This window comes from Scyliorhinus torazame, chromosome 7, assembly GCF_047496885.1.
Source record: "Scyliorhinus torazame isolate Kashiwa2021f chromosome 7, sScyTor2.1, whole genome shotgun sequence".
Classification (NCBI taxonomy): Eukaryota; Metazoa; Chordata; class Chondrichthyes; order Carcharhiniformes; family Scyliorhinidae; genus Scyliorhinus; species Scyliorhinus torazame.
In genome coordinates, this window is record NC_092713.1 from 170,614,331 (window position 1) to 170,630,592 (window position 16,262).

Here is a 16,262-nt window from a genome sequence, read left to right on the forward strand (position 1 = left end):
TGGAACACCACTGGTCACAGCCCTCCAATTAGAAAAGCATCCCTCCATTGCTACCCTCTGCCTTCTATGGCCTAGCCAGTTCTGTATCCACCTTGCCAGTTCACCCCTGATCCCGTGTGACTTCACCTTTTTGTACTAGTCTACCATGAGGGACCTTGTCAAAGGCCTTACTGAAGTCCATATAGACAACATCTACTGCCCTACCTGCATCAATCATCTTAGTGACCTCCTCGAAAAACTCTATCAAGTTAGTGAGACACGACCTCCCCTTCACAAAACCGTGCTGCCTCTCACTAATATGTCCATTTGCTTCCAAATGGGAGTAGATCCTGTCTCGAAGAATTCTCTCCAGTAATTTCCCTACCACTGAAGTAAGGCTCACCGGCCTGTAGTTCCCGGGATTATCCTTGCTACCCTTCTTAAACAGAGGAACAACTTTGGCTATTCTCCAGTCCTCTGGGACATCCCCTGAAGACAGCGAGGATCCAAAGATTTCTGTCAAGGCCTCAGCAATTTCCTCTCCAGCCTCCTTCAGTATTCTGGGGTAGATCCCATCAGGCCCTGGGGACTTATCTACCTTAATATTTTTTAAGACACCCAACACCTCGTCTTTTTGGATCACAATGTGACCCAGGCTATCTACACCCCCTTCTCCAGACTCAACATCTACCAATTCCTTCTCTTTGGTGAATACTGATGCAAAGTATTCATTTAGTACCTCGCCCATTTCCTCTGGCTCCACCCATAGATTCCCTTGCCTATCCTTCAGTGGGCCAACCCTTTCCCTGGCTACCCTCTTGCTTTTTATGTACGTGTAAAAAGCCTTGGGATTTTCCTTAACCCTATTTGCCAATGACTTTTCATGACCCCTTCTCGCCCTCCTGACTCCTTGCTTAAGTTCCTTCCTACTTTCCTTATATGCCACACAGGCTTCGTCTGTTCCCAGCCTTTTAGCCCTGACAAATGCCTCCTTTTTCTTTTTGACGAGGCCTACAATATCACTCGTCATCCAAGGTTCCCGAAAATTGCCGTATTTATCTTTCTTCCTCACAGGAACATGCCTGTCCTGTATTCCTTTCAACTGACACTTGAAAGCCTCCCACATGTCAGATGTTGATTTGCCCTCAAACATCCGCCCCCAATCTATGTTCTTCAGTTCCCGCCTAATATTGTTATAATTAGCCTTCCCCCAATTTAGCACATTCATCCTCGGACCACTCTTATCCTTGTCCACCAGTACTTTAAAACTTACTGAATTGTGGTCACTGTTACCGAAATGTTCCCCTACTGAAACATCTACCACCTGGCCGGGCTCATTCCCCAATACCAGGTCCAGTACCGCCCCTTCCCTAGTTGGACTGTTTACATATTGTTTTAAGAAGCCCTCCTGGATGCTCCTTACAAACTCCGCCCCGTCTGAGCCCCTGGCACTAAGTGAGTCCCAGTCAATATTGGGGAAGTTGAAGTCTCCCATCACCACAACCCTGTTGTTTTTACTCTTTTCCAAAATCTGTCTACCTATCTCCCGCTGGCTGTTGGGAGGCCTGTAGAATACCCCCAACATTGTGACTGCACCCTTCTTATTCCTGATCTCTACCCATATAGCCTCACTGCCCTCTGAGGTGTCCTCTCGCAGTATAGCTGTGATATTCTCCCGAACAAGTAGCGCAACTCCGCCTCCCCTTTTACATCCCCCTCTATCCCGCCTGAAACATCTAAATCCTGGAACGTTTAGCTGCCAATCCTGCCCTTCCCTCAACCAGGTCTCTGTAATGGCAACAACATCATAGTTCCAAGTAGTAATCCAAGCTCTAAGTTCATCTGCCTTACCCGTAATGCTCCTTGCATTAAAACATATGCACTTCAGGCCACCAGACCCGCTGTGTTCAGCAACTTCTCCCCGTCTGCTCTGCCTCAGAGCCACACTGTCCCTATTCCCTAGTTCTCCCTCAATGCTCACCTTCTGACCTATTGCTCCCGCGCCCACCCCCCTGCCATACTAGTTTAAACCCTCCCGTGTGACACTAGCAAACCTTGCGGCCAGGATATTTATGCCTCTCCGGTTTAGATGCAACCCGTCCATCTTATACAGGTCACACCTGCCCCGGAAGAGCTCCCAGTGGTCCAGATAACGGAAACCCTCCCTCCTACACCAGCTGTTTAGCCACGTGTTTGTCTGCTCTATCTTCCTATTTCTAGAATGGTACTGAGCACTTGTGCAATCATCAGTGAACATTCCCACTTCTGACCTTATGATGAAGGGAAGGTCAAAGGTAAAGAACTGGGAGTTGTGCGTGAGTCATGCCTTTGAAGGAAACTCCCAGACAGCACACTCCACACCTTCTGTGGAAGAGGGTGAGTGCCGGTTACATCTCCAGAAACATGGCTTCGAATCAGTGTTTGAGTTAACGTGCAGGTGTCCCTTTGAGCAGCTTTCAATCATGGGAATCAGTTCGTCCCACAATTGGGTGGGATATCCAGATTTTCAAACAGGCGTTTCTCATTATCATTTTAGCCTCTGTCTTTACAGTGTTCAGGTTCTCCGTGAAGTACTTGAATAATGGAACCTTTATCTACTTCTGTGTTCATAGTGTGAGAATGGCATATTAGTTTGAATTATAGTTACATTAAAATTATAATGTTCCTTGGTCAATTTTAAAATAGCGTGAGGGGAGGGCAGGTGCACACCCAAGCGCATTGTGCACTCATGTGAGATTTCAACTGGCGGGCACGAGTGCAGGTCGGATGATCAACCGCTGACAATTAAGAAGGGCAACACCAATTTACCTGGCTTTTCTGTTTCCCGTGCGGTTTTTAGGTTCGTGCATGGGCAGGCGGCCAATCCGTTTTTGTCAGTTTGTCATCGACAAAGTAGGGGGTAGGAGAAAAGGCAGGCTAAGTTGGTAGGAGTTTCTGAGAATTTGGTGTGGGCATACACTAGAGTTTAGTGAACATTATCACGTCATCCTTTTGATGTTTCTGCAAATCATCTGGACTGTTCAGGACATTTCAGTCTTGTGATACCTCTGAGATTTCCAACCCTTTGGTGCCCACAGTGCACGTGTCCGCCTGTACTCAGCAGGCAGCACCTCAATGGAGGAGGAGTAGGGCAGGGGACAAAGAGGAGGCCAGGTGGCCGTTGGTACCACGTTTGAGGAGAGGCACAGGCACAGGGTGCTCAGGATCTGCTGAGACAGAAAGGGGGATGCCCTGCAGGAGTCGCCACTACCAGTGTATCTGGGCAGCGAAACCATTACCTGGATATGCCCGTGATCCAGTGTCACAGGAGGCTCTGGCTTTCAAAGGAAGCCGTCGCAACCATCTGCCAACTGAGTGGGCTGGAGATAAATCTCCAATTGTGTGGACCTCCAATTCCCAGCCACCTTTAAACATTCTGCCAGGGTGCCATTGGACCTGATGCCCACCACGCTCCTGCCAGCCTTATAGACTCTTATCAGGACATATTTCATGCGGGTCAACACATAATTCATCAGCCAACGTAATAATGCATTCTTTCCATGATTTCGGGCCACTTTCTGTCCTGCCCACCGTGCACGCTTGTCAAGTGGGAAATTATTCCCCTTATTTTAATATTCCGTCTACCACTTGCCTGTTACCTGTTGAATTTGTTTGACTATATTTTCATTATTACCTGATTGTTATATGTTTCTATGTTTGTAACCTGATTAAACTGGGGCTGTTTAGCACAGGGCGAAATCACTGGCTTTGAAAGCAGACCAAGGCAGGCTAACAGCATGGTTCAATTCCCGTACCAGGCGCCGGAATGTGGCGACTAGGGGCTTTTCACTAACTTCATTTGAAGCCTACTTGTGACAATAAGCGATTTTCTTTCATTCATTTCATTCATTTAGTCAATGTATGAATTTTTCACTGCAAGTTACACTGCAATTTTACCACTGAGATGTACATGTATTCGGTGAATAAAACACCACCTAGTGGTTGTTTTCACTCCTTAACCTGGTGGGGAACTGATTGAAACGTGCCTCCAGTTGCTCAAAGGAACACATGCATGTTTAACTCTCAAACACTGATTCAAAGCGATGTTTCTGGAGATGATTATGTAACCTGAACTCACCCAGTTCCAATGAAGGTGTGGAGTGTGCTGTCCCGGAGAGTAAGTATGTGTTACAGGATTGGCTCAGTGACCCAGTGAGAGGGAATCATTGCTCTCACCTGGCCGCTGTAATACCTGTTGCAAAACCTTCCTCACCAAGGCAGGGGCTACCTGTACATTCCAAAATGCAGAACTTCCTGGAGCAGAGAGATGGGGGAGCATTGCATGAACATTTCTGTCGACTGAGTGTGCATCCATCTATTACCATCACTTCCAAAGGAGATGCACAACGGTTAGCACTGCTGCCTCATAGCGCCAGCGACCCTGGTTCGATTCCAGCCTTGGGTGACTGTCTGTGTGGAATAGAATCATAGAATCCCTCCAGTGCAGAAGGAAGCCATTCAGCCCATTGTGTCTGCACCAACTCTTTGAAAGAGCACTCTAACTCTGCCCACCCACTGGCTCATCCATCCTGTTCTATCCCCATAACCTAACCTGCACATCCCTGGACCCTGAGGGGCAATTTATAATGGTCAATCCACCTACCCCGCAAGTCTTTGGACTGTGGGAGGAAACCGGAGCATCTGGTACAAACTCCACATCGTGTTTGCACTTTCTCCTCATGTCTGCGTGGTCTTCCTCCGGGTGCTCAGGTTTCCTCCCACAATCCAAAGATGTGCAGGTTAGGTGAATTGGCCAGGATCAATGCCTGAAGTTATGGGGATAGGGCGGGGGAGTGGGCCTAGATCGGCTGCTCTTTTGGGAGATTGATGGGACAAATGGCCTCCATCTACCCTGTAAGGATTCAATGGGTTCTGTAGTTCTATAACTCAGATTGTCAACTTTGATCATGCATCTCTTGTCCCCAACTGCCCCAGGTCAGGTAAAACTGTTCCCTAAAATTCCTTGATGGGATATGGGTGTCGCTGCAGAATTATTGCCCAGCCCTAATTGCCCTTGAACCGAGTGGCTTGAGCCATTTCAGAGGGCACTTAAGAGTGAGCAATTGCTGTGGGTCTGCATTCTAGGTAAGGATGACGGATTTCCTTCCCAAAGAACATTAGAGAATGATTTTTTTTAAAAACCAGAATCAATAATCGTTCGGATCACCATTTCCGAGGTTAGTTTTCTGTCCCATATTTTATTAATTAAATTTAAATTCCACCAGTTGGTGTGGTGGAATTTAATGTGCCCATGGACTACTTGTAAAACGTGACAATCTCCCCTGATTTTATTATCCTCCTAATATTTTTAGAGTAAGAAGTCTTACAACACCAGGTTTAAAGTCCAACACGTTTGTTTCAAACACAAGCTTTCGGAGCACTGCTCCTTCCTCGGGTGAATATTTTTAGAGATAACACATGTTTCTAACATCCTTTCATTCATTCTCCTAATTTTCTGCTTGTGGCTGTGCCCACGAGACTGATCTGCAACTCCAGCACAAGTCAGGAGCATTGGCATTGGAAATGGAACTGACGAGACTTACGGATTGGTGGTGCTAAAAAGGAACATGGAGCTGTAGGGTATAATCGTCCTGGATTTCTTCTCCTCGTCCTTTACTGAGCTACTGCTGCTACACTTACTCACATTATTTCCTGTAAAAGAAACAAAAAGAACAAATTAAACGGGAACAACTGGGCTTGGCTCCAGAAACAGCTCTGTCCATTTATACAGGGAAGCTTCAGAAGGTCCAACTCCTGGCCCTGCTCTCCATGGATCTCATTTGGGATAGAGAGGGAAAGTTGGTCAGGATTCCCTGTGGAATAGGCATAGAATCATAGAATTTACAGTGCAGAAGGTGGCCATTCGGCCCATCGGGTCTGCACCGGCCCTTGGAAAGAGCACCCGACTTAAGCCCACAGCTCCACCCTATCCCAGTAACCCTACCTTACCTTTTTTTTGGACACTAAGGGTAATCTATCATGGCCAATCTACCTAACCTGCACATCTTTGGACTGAGAGGAAACCAGAGCACCCGGAGAAAACCCTGCACACACTGGGAGAACGTCCAGACTCCGCACAAACCGTGATCCAAGCCAGGAATCGAACCTGGGACCCTGGAGCTGTGAAGCAACTGTGCTAACCAAACCACTATGCTACCATACTATTGTGTCAACGGGGAAAGCGGGGGGGGGCCAGGGGGGGCAGTACATGAGCCTGGGGAGAAGGCGAACAGCATGTTGGCCCACCAACTCAAAGCAGGATGCGGCGAGGTAGATTGGAAAGGTGAAAGATGGGAGGGGAAGAGTGGTGCTGAACCCGATGAGGGTGAATGGAGCCCTTGGGGAATTTTATAAGAGGCTCTATGCATCGGAGCCCCTGGCCAGAAGTGGTGGGAATGTGACGATTCCTAGACGGGATGGAGTTCTCCAAGGTAGAGGAGGACCTGATCGAGGGGCTGGGAGCCCCCATTTGATTGGTGGAGATAATGGGGGGGGTATGGGCAGATGCAGGTAGAGAAGGCCCTGGTCCCGGATGGGTTCCCGGTGGAATTCTACAAGAAGTTTTCTGGGGATCTGGGGCCCCTGCTAGTAAGGGGCGAGGGACAGGGAATCTTCCCCCTATGTTATCAGAGCTTCAATATCCTTAATTTTGAAGAAGGATAAAGACCAAGAGCAGTGTGGGTCCCACCGCCCGATATCACTGCTGAATGTGGATGCCAATTTGTCGGCAAAGATCTTGGCCTCGTAGATTGAGGACTGTGTGCCAGGGGTGATGGGGGAAGACCAGACTGGGTTCGTAAAGGGGAGACATCTGTTGGTTAATGATTAACAACTGCCTAATGTGATAATGATGCCCCCGGAGAAACAGGAGGTGGAGGTGATGGTCGCTCTGGATGAGGAGAAGGCGTTCGACCGGGTGTAATGGGAGTATTTGGGGGAAGTGAAGGAATGGTTTGGGTTCAGGCAGTGATTTATGGATTTGGTCCAGTTGCTGTACAGGGCGCTGGTAACGAGTGTAAGGACGAATCCGGTGAGTTTGGGGTCCTTCGGACTACACCGGATACAAGGTAGGGGTACCCACTCTCCCCTTTGCTTTTTGCCTTGGCGATAGAACCACTGGTAATGGCGTTCAGAGTGTCGGGGAGGGATAGTGCGGGTGGCAGGGGTGGAACATAAGGTCTCGCTATATGCAGACGAAAAGACTGGCGAAATCCACATGCAAGCGCGCCCAAGGCCGCCCTGGCCATTCCCAGTGATGTAGGGGCGTGGCCGGCGGAAGCTTCTGATACTCCTGGCAAATGGAGCAGTTTGGGCCACTTTCTCAATGTCTGTGTTGAGGTCTTGCCACCAGACATAACTCCGGGCCAACGTTTTCATTTTGGTCACACCCGGATGCCCATTGTGCAAGTCCTGTAGTATCAGGTCCTGTCCTTTTTCCGGGACGACCACACATGTCCCCCACAAGAGGATACTGTCTTCCACGCTAAATTCTGATGGCTTGGAGGAAAATGCCTGCAACTCGCCTGGGAGCTGTCTAAGTTGCCCATCATACAGGGCTATATGCCAAACCTTTGACAGGACTGGCTCCGTCTGGGTCCACTCACGGATCTGTGATGCCTTGATAGGCAAGGAGTCCATAAGATTTAGGGTTGCAACCACCTCATTTGTCGTGGGGGTCGAAATGGGGCCAGTCGACAAAGGCAATTGGCTCTGTGCATCGGCATTCGCTATCTGGGTCCCTGGTTTATGCTCCAGAGAATACTCGTAGGCAGCGAGCAACAAAGCCCAGTGCTGGATCCGTGCGGAAGCAATGGGCGGTATTGGCTTATCCTCTTGGAAAAGTGCCGGCAGAGGCTAATGATCAGTAACGATAGTGAAATGGCGGCCGTACACATACTGGTGGAAGCGTTTCACCGCAAAGACCAGCGCCAGGCCCTCCTTCACGATCTGCGCGTACTTAATTTCCGCTGCAGTCAATGTGCGGGAGGTGAAAGCTATCGGCCACTCGGCCCCGTTCTCCACCTTGTGGGACAGGACGGCCTCAATACCACATGGGGATGCGTTACACGTGATGAGCAAAGACTTTCCAGGATCGTAGTCGGTTAGTAACCCTGACAACGACAATTGCTGTTTTACCCGCCGGAAAGTGGTTTCTTGTAGCTAACTCCAAACCCAGGTGTGATTCTTCTTTAGCAGAAGGTGCAATGGGGCCAGCGTAGTTGCCAGATTGGGGAGGAACTTCCCGTAATAATTTACGAGGCCGAGAAAAGAACAAAGATGTGAAGGGTCAGTCAGGGCGGGGGCCTGTTGAATTGCACGCATCTTCTTTGCGACTGGGTGCAAACCTTCGCGGTCCACCCGATAATCCAGGTAGACCACTTCCTCGCCTGAATGACGCACTTTGTACGATGTAAACGGACTCCAGCTTCTGAGAAGCGTCTAAGGACAGCCTCCAAATGTTCCTGCTCCGACATCCCTGTAATCAAAACATCGTCTAAGCAGACAGTGACACGCGGTAAACCTCTTGATGCCCTTCTTGACGCGTTGAAAGATAGCGCAGGCAGATGATACTCCAAAGGGCAATCGGGTATATTCATACAGGCCCTGGTGTGTGTTAATAGTTACATATGGCCAGGAGGCAGGGTCCAGCTCCAACTGTAGGTAGGCGTGACTCATATCTAATTTCGTGAACGAGAGTCCACCTGCAAGCTTCGCGTAGAAATCTTTTTTGCGAGGCATTGGATATTGGTCGAGCCGGGAAGCCGTATTCACTAAGTTTATAGTCGCCGCACAAGTGAACTGTGGCTTCTGGCTTCATTACAGGTACAATTGGAGCTACCCAGTCAGCGAAACGATCGGGCCTGATAACACCCAAGGACTCCAAACGAGTGAGCTCCCTTTCTACCTTCTCGAACACTTACGTAGCGCACCGGAAATAGCGCGGCATGGCTCCTGGTTCGACCTGGATACGGGCTACGGCCCTTTTTATCTTCCCCAAACTGGGCTGGAATACATCTGAGTACAGTCTTGGTACCTCCGTCAACCCTCCAGAACCTGTTTGAAGGACATGCTGCCACAGCAGCCGCAAATGGCGCAACCAGTCCCGACCCAACAGGCTGGGCTCATGGCCGCGTACAACGATAAGTGAGAAACTCCCCTCCTGGTGTCCGTAAACAACAGGGGTCATTGTAGTTTCAGCGATTTTTTTTTTTTTTTTTTTTTTTTTTTTTTTTTTTTTTTTTTTTTTTTTTTTTTTTTTTTTTTTTTTTTTTTTTTTTTTCCCCCCCCCCCCCAAATGGTCCCCCCCATGTAGGTGGCCTACATATCGGTTAATGTAAGGGTCTGTATACCCTGCTTGATGTGGTCGAATGTCCTCTGGGCGATCACGGAGACTGCTGCGCCAGTGTCCAGCTCCATCTCAAGCGGGTGACCATTGACCCGTACTGTCACCTTAATGGGAGCCACATGCGGAGCTGCTACACAATGCAGCTGCAGGCAGTCACCCTCCATCTCCACATCCTCGGGAGTAAATGAAATGAAAACTGCTTATTGTCACAAGTAGGCTTCAATTGAAGTTACTGTGAAAAGCCCCTAGTCACCACATTCCGGCGCCTGTTCAGGGAGGCTTGTGGTAGTATGTATTGGGGGTCATGTGGGACTGGAAGCCCTAATGTCATTGGCTGACAGATCCCGGGTCCTGGTTGGCCGTTGACCTCAAGCTCCGCCCTGAAGGCGAAGTATAAGAAGCCGGTGTCTTCCCCCGCAGGCCAGTTTACTATCGAGCTGCTGGGGAACAGACACGCTTAATAAAGCCTCATCGACTTCACTATATTCGTCTCATGGAGTCTTTGTGCGCTACAATTTATTAAGCGTGTCTGTTCGCTCGCTTCGGTTACGCTCGATCAGGCTCGGCCCCGGACACTCCAGATGACGACGACAACGGTCCTAATTAACGGCCACGAGACGCCATGCCTAGTCTACCCCGGGAGCACGGAAAGCTTTATACACCCCGACACGGTAAGACGCTGTTCCTTGACCACCTATCCCAGCGCACAACAGATTTGCCTAGCTGCAGGATCCCACTCCGTACAGATCCAGGGATTCTGCATAGTTACCCTAACGGTGCAGGGGAGGGAGTTCAAAAACTACAAACTTAACGTCCTTCCCCAACTCTGTGCCCCCACCTTGCTGGGATTAGATTTCCAATGTAATCTACAGAGCCTTGCGTTGAAATTCGGCGGCCCCATACCCCCACTCACTATCTGCGGCCTCGCTACCCTCAAGGTGAAACCCCCGTCCTTGTTTGCGAACCTCACCCCGGATTGCAAACCCGTCGCCACTAGGAGCAGACGGTACAGCGCCCAGGACCGGACCTTCATTCGGTCCGAAGTCCAGCGGCTACTAAAGGAGGGCATAATCCAGGCCAGCAATAGTCCCTGGAGAGCGCAGGTGGTAGTAGTGAAGACAGGGGAGAAACAAAGGATGGTCATTGACTATAGCCAGACCATCAACAGGTACACACAACTAGACGCGTACCCTCTCCCCCGCATATCCGACATGGTCAATCGGATTGCCCAATATAAAGTCTTCTCCACCGTGGACCTCAAGTCCGCCTACCATCAGCTCCCCATCCGCCCAAGTGACCGCAAGTACACAGCCTTCGAGGCAGATGGGCGATTTTATACCATTTCCTACGGGTCCCTTTTGGCGTCACAAACGGGGTCTCGGTCTTCCAACGGGAGATGGACCGGATGGTTGATCAACATGGGTTACGGGCCACGTTCCCGTATCTCGACAATGTAACCATCTGCGGCCACGATCATCAGGACCACGACGCCAACCTTAAAATTCCTCCAGACCGCCAAAGCCTTGAACCTCACGTACAACGAGGACAAGTGCGTTTTTAGTACCGACCGGCTAGCCATTCTGGGCTACATAGTACGCAATGGGATAATAGGCCCCGACCCCGAACGTATGCGCGCACTCATGGAATTTCCCCTCCCGCACTGCCCAAAAGCCCTGAAACGCTGCCTGGGGTTATTTTCGTACTACGCCCAGTGGGTCCCCCAGTACGCAGACAAGGCCCGCCCCCTAATACAGACCACGACCTTCCCTCTGTCGACAGAGGCTTGCCAGGCCTTCAGCCGCATCAAAGCGGACATCGCAAAGGCCACGATGCGCGCCATCGACGAGTCCCTCCCCTTCCAGGTTGAGAGCGACGCCTCCGACGTAGCTCTAGCGGCCACCCTTAACCAAGCGGGCAGACCCGTGGCCTTTTTCTCCCGAACCCTCCACGCCTCAGAAATCTGCCACTCCTCAGTGGAAAAGGAAGCCCAAGCATAGTGGAAGCTGTGCGACATTGGAGGCATTACCTGGCCGGCAGGAGATTCACTCTCCTCACTGACCAACGGTCGGTAGCCTTCATGTTCGATAATGCACAGCGGGGCAAAATTTAAAATGACAAGATCTTAAGGTGGAGGATCGAGCTCTCCACCTTCAACTATGAGATCTTGTACCGGCCCGGAAAGCTGAACGAGCCGTCCGATGCCCTATCCCGCAGCACATGTGCCAACGCACAAATTGACTGCCTCCAAACCCTCCACGAGGACCTCTGCCACCCGGGGGTCACTCGGTTTTACCACTTCATCAAGTCCCGCAATCTCCCATACTCTTTAGAAGAGGTCCGCACAGTCACAAGGGACTGCCACATCTGCGCGGAATGCAAGCCGCATTTTTTCAGGCCAGATGGAGCGCACCTGATTAAGGCTTCCCGCCCCTTTGAACGCCTCAGTCTCGATTTCAAAGGGCCCCTCCCCTCCACCGACCGCAACGCATATTTTCTTAATGTAGTGGACGAATACTCCCGCTTCCCTTTTGCCATTCCCTGCTCCGACATGACCGCGGCCACAGTCATTAAAGCCCTGAACAGCATCTTCACACTGTTCGGTTACCCCGCATACGTCCACAGCGACAGGGGGTCCTCTTTCATGAGTGACGAGCTGCGCCAGTTCCTGCTCAGCAAGGGCATAGCCTCAAGCAGGACGACCGGCTACAACCCCCGGGGGAACGGGCAAGTAGAAAGGGAGAACAGCACAGGCTGGAAGGCCGCCCTACGGTCCAGGGATCTCCCAGTTTCACGGTGGCAGGAGGTCCTCCCGGACGCTCTCAATTCCATCCGGTCGTTATTATGTACGAGCACTAATCAAACGCCTCACGAGCGTTTCCTTGTCTTCCCTAGGCGGTCCTCCTCTGGAACGTCGCTGCCGACCTGGCTGGTGGCCCCAGGACCCATCCTGCTCCGAAAGCATGTGCGGGCACATAAGGAGGACCCGTTGGTCGAAAGGGTTCACCTCCTCCACGCAAACCCCCAGTACGCCTACGTGGAGTACCCCGACGGCCGACAGGACACGGTCTCCCTGCGGGATCTGGCGCCCGCCGGCATCACGCACACCCCCCCCGACACCATCAACCCAACCGCCCCCCTTCCTGCCACCGCCGCACCCCGCGACCGCCCCCTTCCCAGGAGGATCAGTCCCCCTCCCCTTTGCACCGACAGCTGAAACCGTACGGCTCCTGGAGGCGACAACACTGGTACAAGCACCACCACCACCGCCGGGGCCGAGGCGATCGACATGGATCGATGTAAAACAAAGATGGACTGTTCAAAGAACGTTTTGTTTTTTTTCCTATACCCTCTGTAAATAGTTGCAACAGGACGGAACTGTCCAATACTGTACTACCATGTGAATGTTCTATCCTCCCAGGACCAGCCCTGTAAACCCTTACCACCATACGAAGCATCACCCCGCCGGGTTCATTTTTGATAAGGGGTGAATGTGGTAGTATGTATTGGGGGTCATGTGGGACTGGAAGCCCTAATGTCATTGGCTGACAGATCCCGGGTCCTGGTTGGCCGTTGACCTCAAGCTCCGCCCTGAAGGCGAAGTATAAGAAGCCGGTGTCTTCCCCCGCAGGCCAGTTTACTATCGAGCTGCTGGGGAACAGACACGCTTAATAAAGCCTCATCGACTTCACTATATTCGTCTCATGGAGTCTTTGTGCGCTACAAGGCTGTTACGGGAATTGTACTGTGCTGCTGGCCTGCCTTGGTCTGCTTTCAAAGCCAGCGATTTAGCCCTGCGCTAAACAGCCCCTGCTACGGGGACTACTAAGTAGTCCCCGCAGGTTCATCCAAATGGAAGGTATGGCCCCTGGGCTGGCCCCAGTTTCTGTCGGAACGATGGCGCCTCTGGCGCCCCCAGGATTTGCGTCTGCGACGGGGTCGGCGTCCACAAGTTCGACACTGACATGGCTCCTCATCCATCGGTTCTGGAGAAAGCTCCCTTCGGGGAGGAAAGTCCGCCGGCCACTGGCGTCGATCCGGATGCTGCCCCGCCCAAGGTACGGCAGGGGTGCGGGGAGACGCTTTTGGACGGAAGGGGTTGCGCCCCAAGGCGTGCACCTCCATTCCCTGTAGCTCTTTCACTCCCCGTTCTGTGCTCTCTCGGGACAATACTATCTGAATGGCCTGTTGAAAAGTCGATGTTGGCTCAGCCAACAACTTTCTCTGCGTGGCCGCATTGTTAATATCGCAAACCAAATGGTTGGGTAACATTTCTGACTGTCTCTCATAGTCTGGATAGGAACTCTGCAAGGGATTCTCCTGGGGTCTTCTCAGCGGTATTAAACCGGTAACGCTGGACTATCGTGGACGGGGTTGGGTTAAAATGTTGCCCCACTAAGGTCACTAGTTCCTCAAATGTCTTGGTGTCCGGCACAGCTGGGTACGAAAGGCTCCTTATCACTCCAAACGTATGCGGTGAGCAAAATGACCACCTGGCACTCTTTTTCGGTGATGGTGTTTGTCCAGAAATAGTAACGCATCCATTGTGCGTACTGGTTCCAACTCTCCAGCTCATCAAAGACATCCAAACGTCCATAAAGAGACCTGGTGTAACAGAAAAAAACTTCCAACCTGTATCCAACAAAATTCCAGGAGGTGGCTTCAGCAGCGTAGACAGCTATTCACTTTAATCCTCTCGCCAGTTTTGTGAGGGCCACGAAGAATCCAGCATGAGTTTGTAGAACAGAAAGAAAACTTTATTTACAATAATATATAGCTTTATTTAAGCAGGGACCTGCTAATGATTTCTCCATCCCCCTCATTGGGGAAGCTCATATTCCCGAAAGATTATGAGATTGTCATTAGCCCCATAACCTGGTGTTTCATTATGATCGAAGGAAGGTGAAAACATTTGTTACTGATTGTGGGATTTATCAAGTCAAGAGATTGCTATTTGGCAAGGCCGAGATAGACCGATTTTTATAAGGGAACCAAGAGTTATGGGGATAAAGTCGGAAAGTGGAGTTGAGGATTATCATATGAGATCAGCCATGATTTCATTGAATGGCAGAGTAGACTTGATGGGCCAAATGGCCTACTTCTGCTCCTTTCTCTTATGGCATCAATGCAGCATGAGAGATTCACCAAAACAACATCCACAAGGAATCCCAGGAACAGCTAATAGTTCGGATGACACCATTCTTTATGGAGTCAATACAGAGGAACATAACGGAAAACTAAGGTTAGTATTGGGTAGATTTCAGTCGGCAGGATCCTTTTTGGGTGTGGTCGAGTTCACATTCATGAGGCATAAACTCACAAATGGCAGAATCAACCCAGCCAAAGGCAAGACCGAAGCAATTTCAGAGGCACGTGAAACACAAAATCCCAGCAAGGTGAGGGTTTTTCTGGAACTTGCAAACGATTGTACTGGGGTAAATCCAAACTACACTACCCTGGGCTGATCCAATGAGGAAACTGCCCAGATTAATGAACAGTTCAGATTTGATTAAGAACAGAGAGCTTCCTTCGGAGCTTTGAAATTGAAAGACAACTGAGTAAGTGCTCAAGCCCTGCGTTACTATGATCCAAATGCACCAACGAAAGTCTTGCAGATGCTAGTCCAGTAGATTTAGCAGCAGTGCTGGTGCACTGTACAGGAGCAGGATGTCTTGCTATAATTTTACACGGCCTTGGTGAGACCATATCCTGGAGTATTGTGTGCAGTTTTGGTCTCCTTATCTGAGGAAGGATGTTCTAGCTATGGAGGGAGTGCAGCAAAGGTTTACCAGACTGATTCCTGAAATGGCAGGACTGACGTATGAGCAGAGATCGAGTCGGTTAGGATTGTATTCACTGGAGTTCAAATAAGGGGGAATCTTATAGAAACCTATAAAATTTTAACAGGGTAGATGCAAGAAGGATGTTCCCGATAGTGAGGATGTCCAGAACCAGGGACCACAGGCTGAGGATACGGGGTAGACTATTTAGGACTGAGGGTAGGTGAATTGGCCAAGCTAAATTGCCCCTTAATTGGAAAAAATTAATTGGGTACTCTAAATTTATAAAACCTAAAAAAAATATAGCCCTTGGGGACGAAGCGGTTTAAAGGATATGAAAAAAATACGGGATCAGGCCATTGAGTTGGATGATCAGCCATGATCATAATGAATGGCAAAGCAGGCTCAAAGGGCTGAATGGCCTCCTGCTGCTCCTATTTTCTATGTTTCTATGTAAATTCACATCCGAAAATCTTGCCAATGCGAACAGATCTCTGATAAACATGGAGAGGAGGTATTCTCAGACCGAGAAAGAGGCCCAAGAATTGGTGGGGGCATGTGAAAGATGCCATGCATACTTGCAGAGGATTGAGATGAATCAATGATCAGAATCCATTCGATTTATTCTCCCAGATTTAAACCATGTGCCAGAATTGAAAGATGGGTTTTGAGACTCCAGCAGTGCAAGGTGATTCAACGCTGCTGGAAAGACTGAATCAAAACAGAAAATGCTGGAAAACCTTAACAGGTCTGGCAGCATCTGTGGAGCGAGAAGCAGAACTAACGTTTCGAGTCTATTTGACTTCTTCAGAGCTAAAGAGAGAGAGAAATGTGTTGAATTATATACTGAATAAGAGGGGGTGGTGCAGGTGAAACTGAGCAGACATCAGTGACTGGTGTGAGCTCCGAGAGATTGCAACAAAGATGTATGGGCATGAGATAGAGGAAGCGTTAACGGCAACGTGAAGGGCTAAATAAGTTGCTGATAGTGGCTTAAAGGTAAGCAGGAGAACAAAGACCAGTGCCCAGTGAAAGAAAAACTAAAGAACAAGTGTAGTGGAGGGGAGGGGTTTGCATTAGGAAAAAACTGTTTTCTGATTCCTTAAAATCTTTACTAGATA

General features: G+C 49.9%; 1 protein-coding gene across 1 annotated transcript in view; it reads right to left on the reverse strand.

The window, feature by feature from the left end:
- The window catches only part of LOC140426708 (probable voltage-dependent R-type calcium channel subunit alpha-1E), a 1,526,345-nt gene that overhangs the window by 309,363 nt on the left and 1,200,720 nt on the right, over nt 1-16,262 (reverse strand). The window contains exon 23 of the mRNA XM_072511794.1: nt 5,562-5,670. Within this exon, the coding sequence (XP_072367895.1) occupies nt 5,562-5,670 (109 nt within the window). The remainder of the gene's footprint in view (nt 1-5,561; nt 5,671-16,262) is intronic.